Source organism: Petromyzon marinus, chromosome 4 (assembly GCF_048934315.1).
Source record: "Petromyzon marinus isolate PM22_M1 ecotype Great Lakes invasive population chromosome 4, UKy_Petmar_22M1.pri1.0, whole genome shotgun sequence".
Lineage (NCBI taxonomy): Eukaryota > Metazoa > Chordata > Hyperoartia > Petromyzontiformes > Petromyzontidae > Petromyzon > Petromyzon marinus.
This window is the reverse complement of record NC_133670.1, coordinates 25,053,877-25,077,100: the sequence shown is the minus strand read 5'-3', so window position 1 is coordinate 25,077,100 and position 23,224 is coordinate 25,053,877. Positions and strand designations below refer to the sequence as shown.

Sequence of the window (23,224 nt, the reverse complement as noted above, 5' to 3'; positions counted from 1 at the left end):
TGTTATTGCACTTGTGTGGATCGGTCCTGGGCCTCCCACAAGGTTGACTCAGCCTGAAAATGAGTACCTGTAAGAGAGTGTATAAATTTCAGCAATAGGAAGACAAAGGCGGGCGGGCGGGCGGGCGGGAGTGGTCCTGGCCATACCACCCACCATGTGGACCGTGCCGGCCCAAATAGGAGCTCGCTAATATGACGTTGCCCCGACAGTCTGTTAAAGGCTTCATGGGGGATCTTTGTGTGTGTATATGCGCGCAATTTTCTGACGTGTTGCATTCTTCCATGGAACATGAATGCGGGGCATTGTGGGAGATCGCAGCGGGCCGAAACGCCAGAGCAGCGGCAAAACGAGAGGCGTGCACAATCGACGCACTAAGTGCCGGTAGGGAGGGAGGCGGGCAGCAATCGTGGGGAGCAAGCGGGGCCCTGCAAGAGCGGGAGGGAAGACGACGCAGCTGGGTACTCAATAACAGGAGCCGAGGTCGTTCACGCGGACACTAAGCCATTAACAGTTTCGCCAACAAATGCCATATGGATAATAAAGGAATGAAGCTCATTAAGGTTACGCCGAAGCGATGGTAGCTGCAGTAATTGAAAACGAATGTAAAAGTGTTTTTTTTTTAAGCAAACGTATTATTCTTTAGTTCTTTCGGTAAAGTAATGTAGATAGAATAATAATAATAAATGAAGTGAATACAAATGATAAAAATAAAATAAAAATAATAAAAAACAAAAACCACTAATGTCGACTGTGGCCTGGTTCTTAATCGGAGTGAGTGTACTGGCAATCTGTAATACAGACTGTAGCCTGGTTATTAAGTTTAGTGAGTGTACTGGAAGTCTATAATGTAGACTGTAGCAATGGTCAAGCTGGGTGAGTGTGCTGGCAGTCTATAATGTAGACTGTAGCCTGGTTCTTAACCTCGGTGAGCCTAGTGGCAGTTTATAATGTAGACTGATAGCCTGGTTCTTAACCTGAGTGAGCATACTGGCAGTCTATAATGTAGACGTATTATTGGTTCTTTCAATAATAAAATAAGTAAATGCTAAAATTATTATAATAAACCACGACGTTTCGATCGCAACACCAGCGGTCGTCATCAGGGAAAAAAACGCTTGTGTTGCGATCGAAACGTCATGGTTTATTTTATTTTTATTACTGAAAGAACTAATAATAATCTTGATTTGTTATTTTTTGTCATTTTATTTCAACCTATCTACGTTACTTTACCAAAAGACCCAAAGAATATGAAAACCAATAACAAGTCTACATTATAGACTGCCAGTACACTCACCCAGCTGAATAACCAGGCGACAGTCTACATTATAGACTACCAGTACACGCACCAAACTTAATAACCAGGCTACAGTCTACATTACAGATTGCCAGTAGACTCACTCTGATTAAGAACCAGGCTACAGTCTACATTAGTTTTTTTATTCACTTTATTTTTTATTATAATTTTTCTAAGTGACTTTACAAAAAAAAACAAAGAATATGATTTCCTGCAGTCATGAAAGTTTTAAGTAAAAAAAAAATTAAACGTATTGTTTGGCATTTCGTGGACTGTGTACGATGGCCACGTTGTCCTGAGCGTACCGCGATCGCCAGAACTTGGAAGCCAAGCGGGTTCGGGCTCGGTTTGGTGCCTGGGTGTGTGGTTGCCCGGCAATGCCCGGTGTGACAGGCAAAGGGCTTTAAACATGTAGCCAGCAAAATCTCATCAGAGGAATTCACGATCGATGCTTTGAGTGGTGTCCCGCGGTGTGTGCCGGGGTGTTCTCTGGGGTCTCCCGAATCCTGGCACACCTGTTCAATGGGACTCAACGGACATCCCAAAGCGGGACCCTTTCGGAAAAAAAATAAACCTAGAGATTCAGCCAGGATGTTTTTTAAGTGTAAATAATTTACGATGTTGTTGATTTTATTTGATTTAATAACAGGTAATGTGCGCGGTGATCGCTCGCTTTATGAAAGAAAGGCGTTAAGCAGGCAGTAACGCAGCCCAAAATTCCCCCGAAAGTTCTAAGGTCCTCCTACATATGATTGTGGAAATCGGCCATGTCATGAGTCTTTACAGGAGGGAGGAATGAGCAGCACCCAGAGAAAACCCATATGTACGAGTGGGCATCACTGTACCCCACACAGAGACGAGTTCACACTTTCCTTCTCCTGGCAAGCTAGATCATGGCACCTCGCTCGACGCCCAGGGGAAGGATGATTCACAACATCTGCGCGTGATCCAACAACCCTCGCTGCTGCCTCCACAGCGCTGGGTTACAGGCATGCGCCACCACCTCCCAGCTAATGTATTGCTCGTAGTTTGTTAATTTGCTCGCGGAAGTGTCGGATAAGATCCTCCCATCCCCGATTGTTGGTCTTCTAATCGTTGCGAAAAACCAACGAGGAGCCAATATAAGAAGAGGTTTTCCCCTTTTTTATGGCAACAAAAGAGGTGTCAAGATGTTAAAACACCAAACTTAAATCTTTTGCAAGGAATCATGTCTGCATTAACCACAGATACATGTGGTGAAAATACAAATAAAAACATGCTCTGACGGTATGTGCATTGTCTTTTAAACTGATTGGTCCATACCATCAGTTTCAAAGACAATGCATATCCCAGCCTACCACCTTCCAATGTTAGTGGTTCTCTTTGGCTCTCTGATTTTTTACATTAACAGATTAAATTTCTCACTAACACAGCTACCTTGCGTGCCATCCTCGATACTGCTGCTTCATGATCTGCCATTAACATGCTAACCTCTTACATTGACATAGCCACCTTGGCGCACTCACCGTGAAAGTCTCGACGATCTTGCATTGACATGCTAATTTATGTCTGGCAGCCCTGAGATTGGTGGAAAGCCCACCACCGCCGCGGTCGCTGTCCACCACTTGCATCGGCATTGGCTGCTGACATTTGGGCTACGCCCATTTCAAACCTTTATAAGCAGTTGTCTTTAGAAGCTAACCCCCCTTTTCCTGATAACCACCGCTAGTGTTGCGATCGAAACGTCGTGATATTTTTATTTTTTCTATCTATTTGACTTTACCGAAAGACCCAAAGAATATTAATTCCTGCAGTCACGAAAGCTTTAAATCAAGATTTAAGTCAATATTTAATGTATAATCTGTCAGAAACTGATTGGTCCACACCATCAGTTTCAAAGACAATGCATATACTGTCAGAGCATGTTTTTTGTTTGTATTTTCACCACAAGTATCTGTGGTTAATGCAGACATGATTCCTTGCAAAAGTTTTTCGGTTTGGTGTTTTAACATCTTAACACCTGTTTTGTTGCCATAAAAAAGGGGAAACCTCTTCTTATATTGCGACACTGGCAAAGGAGGTCCCATGATGAGAAGTCATTATTAACACAAATAGTTATTTAAAATGAGCTGGTGTAATGATGACCTTACGTTACATTACTCCTCTTTGCTCACTGTGGAGCATAAGTCTGCAAAAAGCCCACGCCATGCCGGACGGTCTCTAGCAGCTTGTGATGATGACTTGCTCTGCCGAAATTTACATGAGCCTCACAACTCAAGTCCACATTCCAGTTGCGCTCGAGGCACCGCGTTTCCACGTTCGCTTTGTCAACTCAAGTTAGCTGCCGTCCAATTAAACAAGCAACGACATTGGGCCATCGTTGGCACGTGGTTGGAGCGTTGGCCGAACGTTCCGTGTTTACTGGGGATTCTTGGCTGGAGGCCGAATTGTCTGGGCAAAATTGACACCCTCGGCGGAGTGTCCTGGATTCCCTCCATCAGGAACCGGCTGGGGATAGGCATGCGCCGCCAAACATGCCACGAGAAAAAAACGTTGGAGGTGGAGCGATCACTCAATTTTATGTTTGATTTGACATTCAGCGAATTCGTATTTCGTTTTTTTATTCTCCTTGCAATGCAGCCTTGACCTTTATAAGCAGGAGCATTTCTGCGGAGGTTTCTTGCTTGAAAGCGTTTCTGGAAAGACGTGCCCAATTCCTGTGATAACTGGAGTCACTAGGAAAATTGCGGTAACACCACTTTATCTAACTAAATGTAATTGTCCTTCAAATGGGCTTCATCAACTGGAGGTGATTAACTGGGACTCTGGGATGAATCAGACGCAAGTGCCCTCAAGTGTCTCCTTCAGTTGCCTGTCCGTGGAAAGTGAAGGGTGGAAAGTGAAGAATGGGAGTGTCCGTGCGTAATCGCACTGGGAGTATAAGACTCGTGGTCCATAGATTAATTAATTATTTTTAGCTAGATGAGAACGCAAGTGACTAGGATAGTCTAATTTGCAAGAGTGAGTGAATGAGTGAGTAGGTGTGTGAGATTGTGAGTGAGATGTTGGGTGAGATGGCAAATGATTGAGTGAGTTGATGAGTGACTTTCTGATTTTAAATTTTCTTTAACCAGGTGAGAACTCACGAGACCGGGGAAGAGTAATTTGCAAGAGTCACTTGGGGGTCAGTAAAATGGTAAATGCAATGATGTAGAAGCATTTTCCATTCCTTGAGCATAAATCATGGCTGAGTGAAGTGGCTGTCAATCTTCCGAGTGGTTTGTTCTGTGCCGTGTCCGCAATGGAGAGGCGTGTGAAATGCACACATGACTAGCTCTGTTGCTACTTGACACTTCACCCAATCATCAATGATGATGATAATTTGCATGAATAGTAAGTTGTCTGCCATTGTTAAGGGCCCACATCTAAAATCCAATCATTATCCTCTTTACCCAGGAATGCCTCACCGAGTCTCAAGACTGCTTTCAGGAGGGTCCTGCCAGGTTTTCTGCAGCCATGGGGGGTGTGGGGGGGAGTGGCAAACCGAGCCATCTGCAGGGAATCGTTCAGCATTGGGATGTTTGGCCGAGACCAATCACAATTCCCTGTATAAAACCAATATCCTAGGTCTCCATTGTACAAGAGCTACTGAATCTCAACAGGCGCTTGCCCCATTAAATGAAGGGCAATGCTTAGCCGGCTCATGCGCGTTATCTCGTAGACTCTGGGGAGCGTGCAAAAGGGCTGCACTTTCTTCGAAAAAAAAGAAGGAAAAAAAACAGCTAGGAGTGGATTTTTTAAGGAAGGATGATTACATACTCTATAAATATTTAAGTGGATGCCCGTGATATGAGAAAACTGGAGGAGGAGGCGTGGAGAGTGCAGAGTGGAGATTGTGCCCCCCAAGGGTGGAGGTGTGGGGGGCGAGGGGGGGGGGTTAGTGGGTTGTGACGCGCAGACAGCGGGCCCCCGCACGAGAGACGGGCGCAAGCGTAATGAGTTTGCACCGCAATAACCCAACACTGCCATTAACGCCACCCGCTCGGCCTGGCTTCATTAAATTGACTTGGCGCTTTGTGACCGTGCAATAATGAGTGGAGGTGGGGGGGGGCAGGGGGCCTCCCCCCCCGCCGCCCCCACCCACTCCACCTCCTCCCCCTGAACGGACGGGGCAAGTGCAAGGCTGCCCTGGGTAAACATCGCCTAATTAGTGCAGTGTAAGGGGCCGCGAGGTTGCCATGTACGCCCAATTTAGCGAGGGATGAATCGCGCTGCCGGGACCGAGTGTGCTCAGGTCGGGAGCTGCCGCCCGAGACAGCCGATTTCATTCATCGCATTTCAATATATATGTAAAAAATTTGGACGTGCACATTTTCACGGCCGATGAGGGTGATGATGACGATTCATTCCAGTTATTTAAACGATTCGCCACAGTCCTAACGTGTTTTATTCAAGCGACGCATAAACGTTTTTTTTATCATTTACCTCGGTGTCTACGCATGCCATCCGTGTTCATATGTCACAGCACTGCTGGGATGTAATGAAGAATCAAGAGGAACTGGTACGCCATTGTTAAATCGAAGTTGCCTTGTGTCTGCGTTTAACAGTGCTTCGCGATATCTATCGCGATGTACTGCGGGTCTCCCACCCAGTAAACATGCCAATGTTCAGCCAACACTTGGCACTCGGATGGAACTGTTGGATTGACGTTGGCCCAACGTTGGCCCAACATTCGACTAATCTTGATTCAACGTCAGACCAACATCAGCGCCCAATCTCTTGATCTGCGCATTCAGCACCACCGAGTTCCAGCGTGTGGTTGTGCGGCCACGACGCACGAACACACACGTGGGGGGGGGGAGGGGCCCTCGTGGCGTGCATGTGAACCGCTCATTAGGGCTTCGTGCCGGACGATAATTTTGCATCCAGTTCGGCTCTCGTTCTGCCAGCTCGCGGTCAGACCCAGTCACCCGGCAAATATTCGGCAAGAAATGAAGCTGTGCCATTAGCCTAGCGTGCCTCGCGCCTTTTAGCTGGCTTCTCATTTCCGCTCGGAAACCACGTCACGGCCACCACCGCCTCACCCCACCGCCACCAACTGTGAGTGCGACGCCTGCAACGGGCTGCATAGGATGCATCACCGTAAATGGGGGCTGTAACATGACTACACATAGAAGTTAATGAGGTAGCCGTCTAAACGAGGGTGTCCTTGGTTTAATGATTCACCCTGCGCCCCCCCCCCACCTCCATTATTTGGTAAAGAGTCAGGATTTGGTATCACAATTCGATTCGAGAATTGTTGTTCTTGCGCTGGTGGCTACACGAGTCGCCAATTATATAATTATATACTACACATCAGGATCAGCCACGGTTCATCCACTGCTGGATGAAGGCCTTCCGCAAGGCACCAATATCTCTCAGTAGGGGCGGGTCAGAAAGTTAGAACAACAAACAATACAAACGTCATGGGAGAACCTATTCTCAAACAGTACAAACTTCTCTGAGTCTCGAGCATCGGCCATCGTCCCCTCCTCACGGCCTAACGGCAGGCTTCGCCTTCCGCTCGTCAAGAGGCGCGGATGGGCCGGCCTACATCTCCCTGGGCCCTGCGGTGCGAACACTGGTGCCAGCGTGGTGCCCCCTACCCCGTCCTCACCGTGCTGTCCGTCAACACCTCCCTCTCGGCGCCAACGTCGAACACCTCGCACGCCTCGGCCGCCATCGCCACCGTGTTCGCACTTAGCCGCACCGGAGCCGGGCTCCGCTGGAACGCCTGCGGGTCAGGGGGGGTTGGTGGGCGAGGGTGGGGGTGGGTGAGGGCGAGCCATGGAGTGTAGATGCGGGAATGCATGGGCATATGGATTAGCAAGGTCATGGTTTGATTAGCAGAATTGGTGAGATCAAGTGTGATGGGTGGGATCATCCCACCGGGCGTGGGGGTGGTGGTAGTGGTGTACATCTATGATCCAGCACTTTGGAGGCGAGGGTTTGTGGATCGTGTGAATATTTGTTAAACTCCCAAACACTCCGTGAATTGAGCTGGGCTGGTCCATGCACCAGGCGTGCAGAAAGCAGCACGGCCGTAGGCTGTGATGAGGCTGCACGGCTCAGATAGCGGCTCTGCCTGGGAGGGCGCTCCTCAGCCACCAGGGCCAGGTAAGCTCCTTTTAGTTATCTTTGAGCCTCCAAGTCGTGGACAACCCTTTGATCATTTTGACCAGTTTTCAACATTGTGTGCCCCTAAGAGCAACGCAACTTTATCCGAGATTTTCATTTGTATTGAATAGCCTATATTGAAGTTTATCACACGCTCCGGATGGACAGACAAAGCTCATGCATAAATCCTTTCCACCCTAGTTGCAAAATATTAAAAGCTTGGCTACGTGCCGAACACATCGCCCGTTATATATTTTAGCTTTTAAGGCCTGCAGTGTTATTGATGTTGTTGAGATTTGTTTTATTAACCGTGCCTGCGTGCCCACTGCCAAGGCAGCAGCATCACCAAAATATTTATCCAAAGGCCCGTACGACTACTGAAATGAACGTTTGGCGACGATGACTGCGATGGAGGTCCTCACCTGCAGCTCTGCGAGGATGCGCTCCTCCTCCTCCTCTTCGTCATCCTCGCTGTCGAACGCGGACGCCACCACGGGGGGCCTGGGCGTGCGGTTCACGCTGGGGGGCAGGGAAGACGACGGCGTAGTGGGGGGCACTAACCTGGACACCTCCGCTGCGCTTGCGTTGGCCTCCGCATCAGACTTCTGTGGCAGCGAGTGAGTGCGTAGAGAGGAATTGGATGGCGCCAAGAGATAACACATGCATGCACGCACCCACGGGCAGACATACACATAGGCAGAAAGAGAGAGACAGGAAGGTAAGGAAACAGAGGAACAGACAGAGCACCAAAGACACATACAATAAAAACACTGCCATCATCATCATTGTGATACAATCACAACTTGTGCAAGGATACTGTATCTAAGGCTCATCATATGGGTAATTGATGTAACTTTGTCTTTGGTCATGCATGTAATGTCAGCCTGTTGTACGTAACTCTAAAGCAGGGCCATAGCCATAAGCATTGGTTTATCATAATTAGTCTTATAATAAGGCGGTGTGTGGCTGCCGATGAGGAGGTGTCCTCAGGATGGCGAGCCATGCGATTCCTTTCAGTAACTCTGGCCCAAGCGGAGCGCGGTATCGCAGCCAGCGCAGAGCTGACGAGCACCAGGGAGAGGAACAATCTGGCGGGCGGCGTTGGGAAATGCAGTCAACCTGCAAATTTGTCCACAATTTTGGCAGACAATGTCCCGTGCTCGTGGGCACCATCCTCAGAGTGTTTTACAGCCAAATAAATTGCACATGGGATGTGTGCTTTGACGAGCAATGCCCTTGATTTGTCTTGTTTACAAACAAAATCAAAATCATGCAAGGAGGTTGGGGAGGGGGGGAAACTGGGGCCCAATTGCCAGCCCAGGATTCGGCAACAGAGCTACGGAGCAGCTCAAGCAAAGCGCAAAACCACAGAATGTTAGAACAATCGCGCGGCAAGCCGCGGTTTATTTTGCTCAACAAGTAACGAGCTGTGGGTAACGGTCGTCAGAACGCGATGCTGCAGCAAAAGCCACGTGCTGATTTCTCCAGAGACAGGGACGAGCCATGATGAGACGGAGGGAGGATGCTGGGATGGAGGGGGAGGGGGGGGGAGTAGGGGGAAGAGAAGGAGTGGGAGGAGGAAGAGGAGGGGAGGGAGATAATTTAAAATGGAAGCTAATAAAATGTGAATGTCTGCCCTACACACCAAGAAGTAGGACGTCTATTTTAGGAATTATTCAGTGAACGCTTCTAACGCTCGTTAGAAGGGTTACAGAAGGGGCAGGAGACAAAGATAATTACGATTTCCACGACCACAGCAGATTTACCATTTGCCCGACTGTCCCAAAAATAATTGCTAAACCTCCAAGTTCGGAAAACAGAGAGTGGTGTGGCGAGGATTTCGCGGAAGCGAATTTAACTAAAAACTAAAACTATTTTTATTTTACCAGGTAAGGCTCACTGAGCTGCTATGATAGCGGCCTGGCTATCACAAATGACAGCTGAACAAAGTGGCTTATCGCATGAACATTTAACAGCAGCCAAATACTCTGAGCGCACGATGTGGATTCTGAATGTGCAGGGAAAAACCGGAGGAACCCAGAGAAAAATCCACGCGACCACGGGAAGGATATGCAAACACACGAGCGTGCGCGTTTTGTGTAAACGCCCGCGCAAGGGAAAAAAACACACGAGCGGGAGCCTCCGGTGAAGACGTCTCCCTCTGGTTGTACACAGCGGCTCCACTGAAGCACCCTCCTTCTCATCCTCGCTGTGAGGCGCACTCCGCAATGCTCAAATTACGTGCCCCGTCGTGATGAATTTACCTACTCAGGGCGGTGGAGCCTCTATCGCTCACCACTATAAATGAAAGGAGCTAATTAATTGGCCGGGTAATGGATTGACGGGCACTTTATGAAAACGTTTAGAAGATTCTCCATAGTTCAGGTGCGCATATTTAGTGGTTCATTACTGTTTGGGTTTTCATCTGCACGGACCACCTAATGGAACGGGGCAGCTGTGTGAGCCGAGGTCACAATTCGGGGGGGGGGGCCCGTCAAAGTGGGTGGGGGGACGTCACTCCGCAAATGCTCGTGGGGCTGTGAAGTCTCGTGGCGACGCGAGGAGGCACACGCATGACGCGTGCACGCTACACGCACACGTGACATGCGCACACGACACGGACATAACCTTTTCACATTCCAATGATGAACGTCGTTTTTTTTAAATGCCAAAATAAAATAGCTTTATCGGTACCGAGGCTCCCACAAAGCCACGTGGCACAATTTAGCGCCAGCTATCGTAGAGTGCGGTCGTGTCGCTACGGTTCTCTACGGTGAGTACAACGTCTTTAAAAACAGTGGCGCTACTACACCTCGAAATAAAAATTCACGCCGTGCCGCTTGCGGGTACCGAGATGCAGCGGTGAACGGGACACCACCCACCCTGGAACTTGCAGAAGTCGTCTCGGAATGGGAAAGGGTTAAGAGATGCAGTTCCAAGCACGCTAAGAGGAGGATGTGCACGCACGCCTCTTGAGATGCAGTCTCGGTGAGATGCACGACAGGAACGCGTGGATCGGCAAAACAAACACAAATTGGAGAGATCGCATTGGCGACAGAGAAGACCAGTAAATGAGCTCGGGCAGGACACATCGCCGGGAGGGACGATGGCCGACGGGCAAGACTGGTGCCGGAATGAAAGCCAGACAGAGGGAGAGAGAGCGTCTCAGGAGGATGACAAGTGCAGAGATGCAGCGATAAAATACATTCACGTGTCGGAGTGCGATGGACGGTAGCGGCACTGGACCGTGAGAGGTTGTGATGGCGTGCGCAGGCCTTCATCCAGCAGCGGATAGACAACGGCTGACGATTAATCCCAAATGTACCATGGTTACGTACGTACGTACATGTGTGCGCGACATTTACCCACGTTACTACAAAGTCGACCCGGGACGGTCCCGAGCCCATTATGGATTTGCGAACGTCCGCTTTGATTATCCCTAACGAGCCTCGGCACTGACAAGGGTCGGAAGCGCTTCGATTGAATTGGGGAGTGCTCCTGTATGCGATGAGCACAAACCCCCCCCCCCCCCAGGCCCGCCCCACGCCCGCACCTGGAGCAGTGGGGGGCTTCAAAGCGGCCCATGAGTGGGCCCCGCTCTGACAATCAAAGTCGCTTGTGAGCACTGCAAGGGTGCCGGCGGATAATTTCCATCGCATCAAATGGTGGATGGAGCGGAGTGGACTGAGCGGAGTGGACCGAGCGGAATGGATCCAGTGAAGCGACCGAGTGGAGCGAACCGAGCGGATCGAGCAGAACGGATCCAGCGGAGCGGACCGAGCAGAGTGGATTGAGGGGAACGGATCCAGCAAAGCGGACTAAGCGGAGCGGACTGAGCAAAGCGGATCGAGCGGATCGAGCGGAGCGGAGCAAACGAATCGGATCGAGTGAAGTGAACCAAGCAGAGCAGATCGAGCGGAGCTGACTGAGCGGAGCGAACGGAGATGATCGGATAATTTATTATTAGTTAAATCCTGCTGCTGTTGTTGTTGGTGCTGCTGTGCTTGTAATAATTTAAGCATTCATTAAACTTGATTCTTATGATTACCGTGCATGCAGTGAAAAAAAATGGCTCTTGAAACTGGGTGTAAAAAAAATGTAAACGGTAGTGGGGCAGCCCTGCAATTGCCCGCTCACGCAACTGCAGGCGGAAGGCATTCGCACCTCGCGGGAGCACTGCCGAGCCCCCCTCAAGGGCGAGTTGCTGCACATTTGCACGCTCAACACGCGTCTTAGAATAGGCGAGAGTACCCACACTTTACCCCACCACACACAAACCGTTGTTGTATCCATTTATACCGGTGATTGCGTGGAGGCGGGGAGGTGGAAGGGGGGCAGGGGGGAGCAGGCGGAGGAGATTTAAGAAACGCGACAGGAGCTGGGCTTGAACTGTGGATTCCAATGCGCTAACCATTACACCACGAATGTAATCGTTACGGGATTATTATTATGATTACCACGATAACCACGCGTATTAAGATATGCTTTTGCGGCCATCTAGAATGCTCTTCTTTCTGATATTAAGAAGCCACTGGAGCTCTGCACTATTACATCAAAATTGAAAACTAATTTCTTTAGAACTGCTTCTGTTTTGATTTAAAGCTTTCGTGACTGCAGGGATTCATATTCTTGGTTCTTTCGGTAAAGTCAAGTAGAAGGGAAAAATAAAATAATAAAAATATAAAACAATAAAATTCTCACGACGTTTCGACTGATGATGATTGCTTGTGTTGCAGTCGAAACATCGTGAGAATTTTATTGTTTTATATTTTTATTATTTTATTGTTTCCCTTCTACGTGAGTCTAACTGCTTTTGTGCTTAGTTTGTTGTCCTCCCCTGGAACCTCCGATGAGCATGTTTGGCTACGTACGGTGCGCAAGAGGTTCGACGTGCATACGTACATATAAGACCATACGTACAACATACATACGCTAACAACCACTGACCGTGGGCGGCGCGGGGGATTTGGTCGACTCCTTGCGGCTGGTCAGGATGACCTCGCCGGAGCGGCCAGTCGTCAGGCCGAACGAGAAACTCTGGGGCCCGCGGGGGGGCGGGGTAGGGGGGTCCCCCTCCTCCTCCTGCCCGTCCGCGGTCGCCGAGGGAGACCCGGAGCTCGTGGCCTCTGGCGCTACGGAGGGGCTGGGGGCGGTCGGCGCCGCAGACGGCGGTGGGGGCCGGGGCGGCGCGCCGGGCGACTCCGGGGGCGAAGTCACCACCGCGTCGTCCGTAGCTGGAGGCCCGGCGCCTGTACAGGGAGGGCAACAGCACGACGCTCGTCTGGGTTTCATCATGGGATGGACGGCCGTGTTGTTTTTTATTCCGATCCACGGTGTACTCCGCTGGGCGGCTGGGGCGGCACCCCCGTGCGCGGAGGACTACGGCCCAAGGAGGGTGATATCGCGAAACTGCTTTTGAGATCCCTTCAAGCGACCGCTCGCACTCAGCAGGGGCAGCGGTGAATTTTACCGCATGTCCCTGCTGCACAAAAAAAAATGTCATTCTACAGGCAAATCAATATTTTGTACTCTCAAGAGTTAGAACCATTTACCCCGACGAAGGAGAAAAGGTAAGTTAATGCATTGAATGTTTTGTGCAGTCGTTGGTGGCCAACTCACGACGCTTGAGAGCCCATCTACATTGGAACCTAAAGTGGATTACGATGCCACGCTTCACAGCTCATTTCATCGTCACAGCCGGACCCGCTCACCTGGCCGACCCCCGACCTCCGGGGCCGTGCCACGGGCCCTTGCGGGCGGAGCCGCTCGCGCCTCGGATACGGCCGACGCCGCCACCGGCTCCTCCGGGGCCGCCTCCTCACGAGCGTGCGCCGGGGCCACAGCTCCCGCCGGCGCTGCTGGCGCCTCCCTCGCCTGAGCCTGCAAAGGCCCCGTGCCAAGGCCTTCCCGAGGACGAGCCTGCTGCTGCTGCTGCTTTTGCTGCTGCTGCTTTTGCTGCTGCTGCTGCTGCTGCCCGTCGTCCCCCTGCTGGTCCCACGGGGCTGGCGGCGCCCGCCCATCGCCCACGGGGGACATCAGAGCCATGGTGTTCTCGGCCTCGTTGAGGACGCGGTTGAAGTCACGTTCGCTGAAGTGGCTCCGGCTGGCTCGTCGCTCCTCCAGCTCACGCTCCAGCTCCTGCAGCAGGCGCACGCGATGCCGTTGGTAATCAGCAGGTTTGCGCGTGGTTAGTAACTAAACTTAAACGAGATTGTTCATTTTATGTTTTACCAGCTAAGGCCTACTGAGCTGTTAAACTTATTTTTCAGAAGCGACCTGGCCAAAAATGGCAGCTCAATGAAGTGCCTTATCACGTGAGAAATGCTTAGCAGCTAAATACTCTCAACGACTTTGCATTCCCTCCTTAAAAGGAGGTCAATTGACAAATGACTAAACTTAATTTCAGGTGGAGCTGCCCATGAACCCCCTCTTGTGGGGCTGGGGGCCCTGGAAAATATCCCATCGCAAACGGGTCACGAGGCAGAGAGTTTTGTTAGGACCTCATCCCTCCTCCAGAGTCCAGATTGACCCTTGCCCACCAAAGAAACGCGGAATTTCCACCGCCGGCTCACAACAGCGAGCGCGAGATTGGCCGCCGCTTAAAGCGAAAACGAGCAGCACCGCCACTCTCACACGTCACGGAACGCCCGGGGACGCACGTCGAGAGTAACGCTCCTGTTGACAATCTCCAAGGTGGCGGTGGACGTGGCGGTGGCCGTGGCAGCCGTGGTGGCGACGGCAGCGCCGCTGCTGATGACGTGCGCGGCGCCGCCGTCGCGGTGCTGCTTGGGGGTGGGCGGGAGAGGCGGGGGGGGGCCCTCCCGGGGGTGGCCCTCCCTGTGCTGGGCCCCCCGCGACCTCGGCGCCGCCTCCAAGTGCTGCTTGGCAGCCGAGCGGCCCCGTCCGTCGGGCCGATCCCCGCCATGAGGTGGCATCGTGCGTGGCTCCTCCTGCTGCTCCTCCTGCTGCTGCTGCTGCTGCTGCTGTTGCCGGGACGACTTGACCCCGCGAGTTACACGGCTCACAGGATGCCCCTACACGGCAACCACCACCACCGCCATCGCCACCGTCATCCAGCAACGCCACGTTAATCAACAGCCAATCAAATCCGAGCCGGATCCGACAAGACACGTCGTATTTGTATTTATTAACGGCACCAGCATTCTACACAGCAGCGTCATAATCACCATCATCACCACCACAACCACCACCACCACCACAATACTGACCATGGGCAAGAGAGATGTAACCACCTCCTCACCTCCTTGCTTGCACCACCGGGTGCGGCCGATGTCACCTCTTGGTTCCGACTGCCCGGGGAAGCCATGGCGAGGGTGACGGTGGTGGCGGTGACGGCGGTGGCCACGGCGCTGGTGGCGGCAGCGGTTCCTGCAGCGGGGTTCCGGCCCTCTTCGGCCGCCGGTTTGTGGTGACGCGGCACGGCCCGGGGCTGCGGGGACGCGGCGTCGCCCGGCGGCTCCGTGGCGTCCGGCCCACCCTCAGCCGGCACCGGCTCTCGCTCCCAGCGAGGCAGCTCCAGCGAAGAAACAGGGACGCCCTCTGCTACCGCCCTGCCGAGGTAATGACGCGCGAAGCGGCGACGCTCAGAATGCACGCGGCACGCAGGGGCGCGCGTGATGCCACACGCGGCACACGGCACATGCAGTCCGCACGGTGTCGACGTGAGCGATTGCCGATCGCGGTGATGTCACCGCGTAAGGTTTCCACAGTTGCTTGGCAACGGCTCTCCGGCGTGTTTTCGGGTCATACCGTACGATGTCCGAAGTTTCACTTCACGTGATCGGAGCTTCGTCAGGAACCGAATTTAGTTCTTGGAACGGAAAGACGCGCGGTACAATCTAGAGGCACGCCAAAGAAACGGCAGTGATGTGGATGAAAATGCTTGGAGTGCGGGAGAGCGAGTGATAAAGCGACTATTTGCGATGGCAGGGACGGCGATGATAAATATGGGGGTCCTGTAGTTTTTAATAACCGGTTGCGTAATTGTAAGTGTCAGGCAGATGTAATAATCTCAACTACCGCTAAACGTTCACAGCAATGACAATAACGATGAGGGATAGCGGTGAATGGCAGTGATGATAACCGTGATGAAACTTAATTTGCGAAGACAAAGATGATCAAATCAACAAGCACAACATCCATGAAAATAATCATCAGCGTGCCACAACCATTTCCTATGTTTGTTTTTATGAGCAGCCCAAAGACGCACACGGACAGACTAAATACAGAATTACTCGACTCTTAATTGGGCGCGAGGAGGCCGAGTCGAAGTGGCAGATGGACAGACGGACAGATGAACAGACAAATGGATAGACCAACGGACAGATGAACGGACAAATGAATGGAGAGATGAACCAACAGATGAACCGACAGATGAACCAAGAGATGAATGAACAGAAAAAATGGACAGATTGACAGACAGAGAGATGAGCGGACAGATGAATGGACAGACGAACAGACAGACAGATGGATCTGCATTCTGCCCAGCTACAGTCACACCACGAGTGGAAAGAGACTCTCCTCTTCTCTCCATCTACGATGCGAACCTGCGCAGGAGGCCGATGGCTTCGTTGATGACGTGACACCTCCTGTGCAGCCCCTCCAACTGGTGAGGTTCGTCGTTGAGAAACTTCACGGCTTCCACCTCGGCTCTCAGGAGGCTCCGCAGATGCATCTGGAGCACGGAGAATTGGGCTGCTCACACACGCACACACGCACACGCACGCACACACGCACGCACACACAAACAGAAGGTACGTGTGTGGCCTTTAAGAGTCGGTTGGGGCTAGTGGTAAGTCCGACATGGCACACGATGCGGCGGTGTGACCAGTGCCATGTCCTACAGCCTTTGTCTCCCCACTGTCGATGTCAATACATTGAGTGATACTTTAATGCTGAGTTGACCTGAGTTGACCTAGAGGAAGCCCAAGACTGAATCAGATATCAGTCACTTTTAGCCATGGCCGGGAATCGCTGGGTTCATGGTACAGCATGTGAATCACCATGTGTACATCCGTTTGTTGTTGTGTGTGTGGTGAGTACATCTGCACGTTTGTACGTATGTCTGTGTTCACGAATTAGGCCTGTGTTAGCATACATCCGCATGCATGTTGAATTTTTTTGCGCATGTGCGCGTGTGTCCGCGTGCGTATCCGAGTGCGTGCATCTGCGTATGTCTCTGTATCTGCGTGCGTATCTGCGCGCGTGCACGTGTGCATCCCCCGCGGACCTTGCAGCTCGGAGACGCCCTCCCCGACGTGTCGGAGCGCCCCGACGCTCTCGTCCAGCGCGGCGAGCGCCGCTCGGCCGCCGTCCCCGCCGCCGGTGCTGGAGAGCTCCCGCTGCAGCTGCTGCACGCCGCCCTCCAGCTCGCTGGGACACGGGGCGCAAGCGACACGCAAAGGCAAAGGTCCCCCGCGTTGCCTACACAGACTCTTTAGGGCGGGCGCTGTCAGCGAGCAACTATAAATGCTGGCGCCACGCACGACGGGGCGGTGTTGGCATCGGCACCACGCCCGGCCGCCTTTGTCTCCCCAGTGCTGATGTTTGCGCACTGCACCGTCGAGGACTCATTTAAGGCCGAGTCAACTTGGGGCGCACCCGGGACCGGGAAGGGGGGGGGGGAGATGTGGTGGGGGGCGGCGGGCGGCAGGACTGCTTCAGACGAAGCAAGCAAACATCTGCAGAGAACTAGTGCATGCACCACCACGTTGAGCCACTGCTCTATGCAGCATAGCATTGGAGTGCATGCCAGTGTGTGTGTCTCATAGAGGGGAGCGGTAGTGTAGCGGTGAGCGCTGCTGCGCTATGAACCTGGTGACCCGAGTTCAATTAGTACCTGGCGCCGTGTGCTGGCCGTGCCGGCCTCCGTCGGTGCTCGCTAACAGCATTGCCCGAGCAGTCAGTTAAAGGCTATACGGGGGACCTTTGTCTTATGTACGAAGATGTATGCGATTACAAATAAGCGCGCGTGCATGCGCCCATATGTCAACACTCAATCTACGTCGCGTTCACTCGTGATCTGCGCTCGCTCGCGAGAGAGAGAGAGAGGCAGCATCTGTTTGACCATGAGGCATATGCGTCGTTACACAGCTGCACTTCATCACGAGCTGGACACGAGATGTAAATTAGTTCCGCGGCGGTTCTGGTAATGAGAAATTAAAATGTTTGCCACAGCGAATCAAGTTCCTTACATTTACAAATAACCTCAAAAAAAAAAACTTCATCAACAATGCAACACATTTGCCAAGAACACTGTGGCCCGGAAGCGACGCTCGGTCGATTCGTCAATTCAGTCGCTCGTCCTCGCAGACTATGCGCAACGAAAATCCGTGGTGGAGTTAAGATAAACGTCATTCCCTGACGAAGCGTGATGCTCGGGAAAGGTATTCTCCTTCGGTGTGATCTGTACTGTATTCATCATCATCATCATCGACCACGGTCAATCCACTGCTGGACAGAGGCCTCCTCAAGCAGCCGCTACCAACTCATGGCGCCGCGATGCTTCAACGCACGTAGCGGCCGTGCGCGAGCAGATTTCATCGCTCCGTCTCCTCCGTGGACGTTTTCCAACGACGGCCAATTCCCCCCCCTCCCCCCCCACCCCACCGCTCCCTTCGCTGGCGTTCACACAAATGCAATTATCAAATGGTACTGTGCACAATTACGCACGGGGCAGGTCAGCGCAGCGCCCGCGCGGCATTTCAAAAGTTCCAAGAGTGGCTTTGCGACCAATTAGGCGGAGGCCGGTAGTAAAAACTGTTCCTGTCAAGTGACGTCCATCGTAAGGGATGGCGAGGATGGAATCCCTGCGCTGGGATGCGTGCTTCTCTACCCTCCCTCTCTCCCCCTCGCCCTCACGCCCTCTCACCCTCCCGCTTCGTATGTCTGCTTGCACTTCACGGTGTGACGACATCAAGCCAATACTGCCGAAGGAAAATCGTTCCCAGAAGGCCGTGGTGGCTGATGGGATGTGTACAGGAGGCGAAACTGTCCGCTTAATTACTTTGTTAATTACAGTCTCCAGAATGGTGCTAATGGTTACTTTGCGGTTGGTCCATCTCATCTGAATGTCTGTGTATTGCTGCCCATGGCCGCCTCTCACTCCGTCCGTGCGTTTGTCTGTCTGTGTGTCTGCGTGTTTGTTTCTATGTCCGTGACCCCCCCCTTCGCCGGCTGACAGCGGGCCAGACGAGGGGAGGGGGGGGGCACGCAGCGATGGGGCACCGCACCTGAGCTGGCGCTGCACGGCGTGCTGGCGCCCCACAAAGTGGCCGCGGCTCTCCTCCAGCTGCTGCCGCTGGAGCCGGGCCTGGGCGCCGTCGCCGTGGTCCGCGGCCGAGCGCCGGGCAGCCTCGGTGGCGCGGCCCAGGACCTGGCGCGCCGTCGCCAGGCTCACGGTCTGCCACGCCAGCTTGTGGCTCATCTGGTGGGAACGCGGCATGCACACATATCAAAGATCTACCCCCCTACCCACCGTGTAGCCTGAACAGACTGTTGGGGCCCACGTGGTGTCAGCGAGCAGTGTCTATTAAGGGGTGGCACAGGGCACTACACCGGGTACGGATTTAAGGCTGGGTCTGCCTAGGGAAGGACCAGAACTAGTTCTGACATTACTTTTGACATGATTTCAGGGTAAGTGCACCAACTGCTCCCCAAACACACGTGTACATATGCACAAATTATCCCCCCGTACAGCCTTAATAGACTGTTGGGGCAAGTGCTGTTAGCGAGCAGCACCTGTGCCACACGAGGGGGTGGGTGGCCAGCACCACGCCCAACCGCCTTTGTCTCCCAAGTGGCGATGTTTACTACACACCGCACCAGGTACTCATTTGAGGCCGAATCACACGCACGCGTTACACGCACGCACGCACAGGCATGCCGAGCGCGAGCGCCGCGAGGCTGCAGGCGACACACTCTTCCAACGCAGCGATGCGCGGCGCAGCCAAGCGGAGTGGAGGTGGAATTGGTTTTGTTAGTGCTCGTCGGCCTCATTTGGTCCGAGAGATTCGATTGTGATGGAACTGCGTCTGATGGGGGACCTGCTTGTAGAGTTAAAAACTGGGAACCCCCCTCACCCCCCAACTCCATCGCCCCAGACGCATGGACAACTTGCTTGGACAATCCGAGGTTTTATCTTTTTAAATACAAAAATGCCTATTGCACACAAATATAACAAAGATCCCCCCCCCCCACCTAGCCATATAGCCTTAACAGACTGTTGGAGCAAGTGCTGTTAGTGAGCACCTATGAAGGCCGGCACGGTACAGGAGGGGGTGGGTGGCCAAAACCACGCCCGGCCGCCTTTGTCTCCCTCGTGGCGATGGATACACATCGCCCAAAGTACTGTACTCATTTTAGGCTGAGTCGACCTCGGGGAAGCCCAGGACTGACAAGAAGGGACGGACACGCACACACGGACAAAGATGCACACACACACCCTTTAAAACGAGGGGTGGAGTGAGCCCCTTCCTGACAATGAGTGTTCCCGGTACAGTGCTGCATTCAACATGGGCCTACATTTGAGAAAATTATCCAAACATATACTCAGTTGGAATTAATGTGTACAGGAGAGCACTGTACGCAGCCATCATCATCCCCTCCTGCCGCAAACACCCTTCTGAAAAAAGAGTCACAGGAATTGGCAATACTTTGCTGGATATAAGCGTTGCTATAGCAATAAGAATTCTGGTCCGTTAACCCATTAGATTGTTTTAACATTGTCGTGAATGTAGCGGCCACCAGCGGTTGCAGGGGTCATGTGAACGCATCACGCGCTACACGTGTGAATCTGCATGCATCGATTTTTCCCCACACGCAATTAAAACGCGCGTAGCGCAGGCTTCGAAATCGCTATCAATTGATCAATCTATGCATAATTACACCTCTACCTGAAACCCATTTACAAGCGCACTCCCACGTTGCCATACACAGCCAGATGAGAATTACCATGTGTGCTTATACACGCACGAGCATCTGGTGGAGGACCTGAAAGAGCATTAGCTGCTCAAGTCCTCCGAAGCAACCTCATTTTATCCCTTGTGATGCTATCAAAGTGTTCACTTATTACATCCAGGCTCTTTAAAACGACTCAACGTTACAGATGACGTGGGATATAGCTTAGCTGAATGGCCGAATGAACGAACAAAAATACCCTAGTTTTATTTTGTGGACGCAAATAAACGTTCTCCAATTGCAGAAAAATCTAACTCTAAAAGGCCTCCGCAGACAGCCAGGCGTTTATGCTTGGGGGTTAGGAACGTCCCGAAAGAGTTAAACGTTTGAAGCAGTGATGCGGCGAATGCAGGGGAAGGATTTTTCCGATCGAGGCACCCAGCATCAGGCTCTCCGCCGTGACGTGCCATGCCGTGCCAGGCGGCGTGGCTCAGCTGCCGCTCGGGGTCCATGCGAAGAAACAAGCCGCCCGAGCCAGTGACAGCAAATTGGGCACGGAAACTGGAATGTCATAACCTAACTGCAAAGATGAAGGGTAACTGTCAACTCCCCCGAAATTGATTTGCTTTAGAGTTCATAAATGTTTTTTGCTGTGGGTTTACACAAGCTCTTGACACAAGGCAAGGTCCCTCTCTTGCAAGCGTGACAGGAGGAAAGAGCTCCTTCTTCAAGGGCTTGCCAAGTTCTGAGTAAATTATTTGCTTGAAAGCCACGTGACTAAAGCTTCGGGAGCAGCGCGACTTAACGCCGCCCGGTCCACCGGGGAGCGGGCCCAGTAGGACGACGATGCCGTTTGTTCATGATGTGGTCCATCGTTTGGTTCGGGTGGCCGTTGGTCACCGCACCGCGAGTCTTCATCGTCCTTAATGTCCCACTCATGGAAGAGGTTTCGCGTAGCGACCGATCGTTGTTCTGAAGTGGTTGACAGAGCCGCTGCAGGGGGTGGAACCAGTCGATTTGGAGTGTTGTTGGGCTTCTCTAGTTGATTAGTTTATTATGTTCAATGCATTTCGATGGCCAGACAGTTTTTTCAAATTTAACTATAGCGACATCCAGTGATTTTCCGAGGTTTGTTTTTGGCAAATTTTTCTCTTTCAGGAGTCGGTGGCCAAGACTGCGCCGTGCTGGAATTTCAATTCAGCGTGGTCCGAATGACCTCGGAGAGGTCCGTCTCGCACCCCCTCACTCGCTACGTGCCGGCACGCGCTCAGCCGGGAGAGTGCCACACGCGAGCATCACGAACATCCCGCCGTCACCAAAACACACATCCCCATCATCCCGAGTTCAGCAGCGCGCAGTGGCCCAGACTTTCTGCATCACCCCAGGGAAGCGGGGGGGGCGGGGGGGTGGGGCAGTGTCCTTCTTAACGAATGTGTCATGAAGGCCTACTGACGGTTTGGGTTCTCCCAGCAAAGATACGTTGGTCTAAAGTGACAAACTTAGTGACTGACGCAGATTCAAGAGCAAATCCAGGGATGCTTAAGAGATACAGGACCAATACTCGGTCAATTGTCGTGACATTTTGACGACTTTATGCAGTCTATGTCGGCAACATTTCGTGACATTTTTGAAGCTCGCATGGCGACTTCCTGCTCGAAGGAGTTGCCCGTATCGCTAGCCGTGGACTTTCGCAGGCAATAGTGGAGGGAGGGGGTGGGGGCTGAGATGGGGGGAGACGGTGCGTGGTGGTAGCGAAGGGCACCGTGAGCTGGCAAACCACGCGACGTGGAATGACCACGGGGGGGTCGTGTCTCACAATGCGGCCGCACTTGACACGCGTGCACACAGCTCCATCACCGTCACCCACAATACCACGGGGGTGGGGGGGTGGGGTACTGGCATCAATAATTAAAAGCGAGGAGAAATGGGGAGAAGGAGGGGTGAGAGGTCAGGACGAGAGCTATGCGGCGGTGGCGGTTGGTGGGGGGTGGGGTTAATGAGTGATGAGCTGCATTGTAAAAAGGCGCCAAAGTGGCCCGCAATGCCTGCCGGAGATCAGACTCCACTACCTCCCTCCGCGGGCAGGTGGGCGGGCGGGTGGTGGACCCGTCCGGTCACTATAGACATTCTATAGACGTTCGTTTGGTGTGAACCGTGCATGGGAGGGGGGGTGCAGTTAGAGAGACCTCTGATCAGGAGGGGCAGCATCTCCCCTCACGGCGGGTGGCTGGGTAGAGACGACAGTCGTCAGCGTGTTTGCCTCCAAACCAAAATTTGCATGCAAGACGAAGGTTCGCTTGCCCCACAGGCGCCCAGGAATGTCGCTGCATGACCCGAGCATGGCATGGGGGTCTTCTTGCGACGTGAGCGTCAGTCACCGCGTGCCCTCGTTGCGAAGAGCAGCTGATTGTGTCTGAACCTCAAGTGTTTGAAATTAAACCGTTCAATCAGTAAAGGGAACGTTCATATTTGTTCATATTACTGTATCACGAATGTGACATCTCAATGCTGCACTGCTGGGTTTATGCTCTCCTGCTGCTTGTGCGCACAAAGCCTTGGGGCCTGGCGTGAAGACTACGTGAACCCCACGGACCCTGGGCTCCCAAGCTGCCTCCTCTCTGCCAGCTCTGGCACTGCCTCAGACGATGCTCGACGACGTGAGATGAAGTCAAACGAGGTGGAAAGTGACGTGGAGGGACCAAAGAGGGCCACACGGCAGCGGAGCCTGAGGCCTACGTTGGGTTAAGCCGAAGGCTCAATCCCACTTCAAGAGAAAGCACGGTGATTGATCACAACAGAGAAGTGTCTGCCAACTCCTTAACACAGAAAGTCCTAAAAACGAACATCAAAACGTCTATCCAGCACACAAGGAACATT

The 23,224-nt window shown here is 52.6% G+C and overlaps 1 protein-coding gene across 5 annotated transcripts in view; it reads right to left on the bottom strand.

Moving 5' to 3' along the window:
- The window catches only part of SRCIN1 (SRC kinase signaling inhibitor 1), a 225,376-nt gene that overhangs the window by 17,118 nt on the left and 185,034 nt on the right, over positions 1 to 23,224 (bottom strand). For all 5 annotated transcript variants that reach the window (XM_032946607.2, XM_076060327.1, XM_076060330.1 and 2 more), the window contains exons 9-17: positions 18,682 to 18,875; positions 16,680 to 16,822; positions 15,997 to 16,144; positions 14,691 to 15,000; positions 14,089 to 14,463; positions 13,141 to 13,567; positions 12,377 to 12,678; positions 7,852 to 8,034; positions 6,930 to 7,046 (exon numbers count right to left, since the gene is read on the bottom strand). In XM_032946607.2, the coding sequence (XP_032802498.2) occupies positions 6,930 to 7,046; positions 7,852 to 8,034; positions 12,377 to 12,678; positions 13,141 to 13,567; positions 14,089 to 14,463; positions 14,691 to 15,000; positions 15,997 to 16,144; positions 16,680 to 16,822; positions 18,682 to 18,875 (2,199 nt within the window). The remainder of the gene's footprint in view (positions 1 to 6,929; positions 7,047 to 7,851; positions 8,035 to 12,376; positions 12,679 to 13,140; positions 13,568 to 14,088; positions 14,464 to 14,690; positions 15,001 to 15,996; positions 16,145 to 16,679; positions 16,823 to 18,681; positions 18,876 to 23,224) is intronic.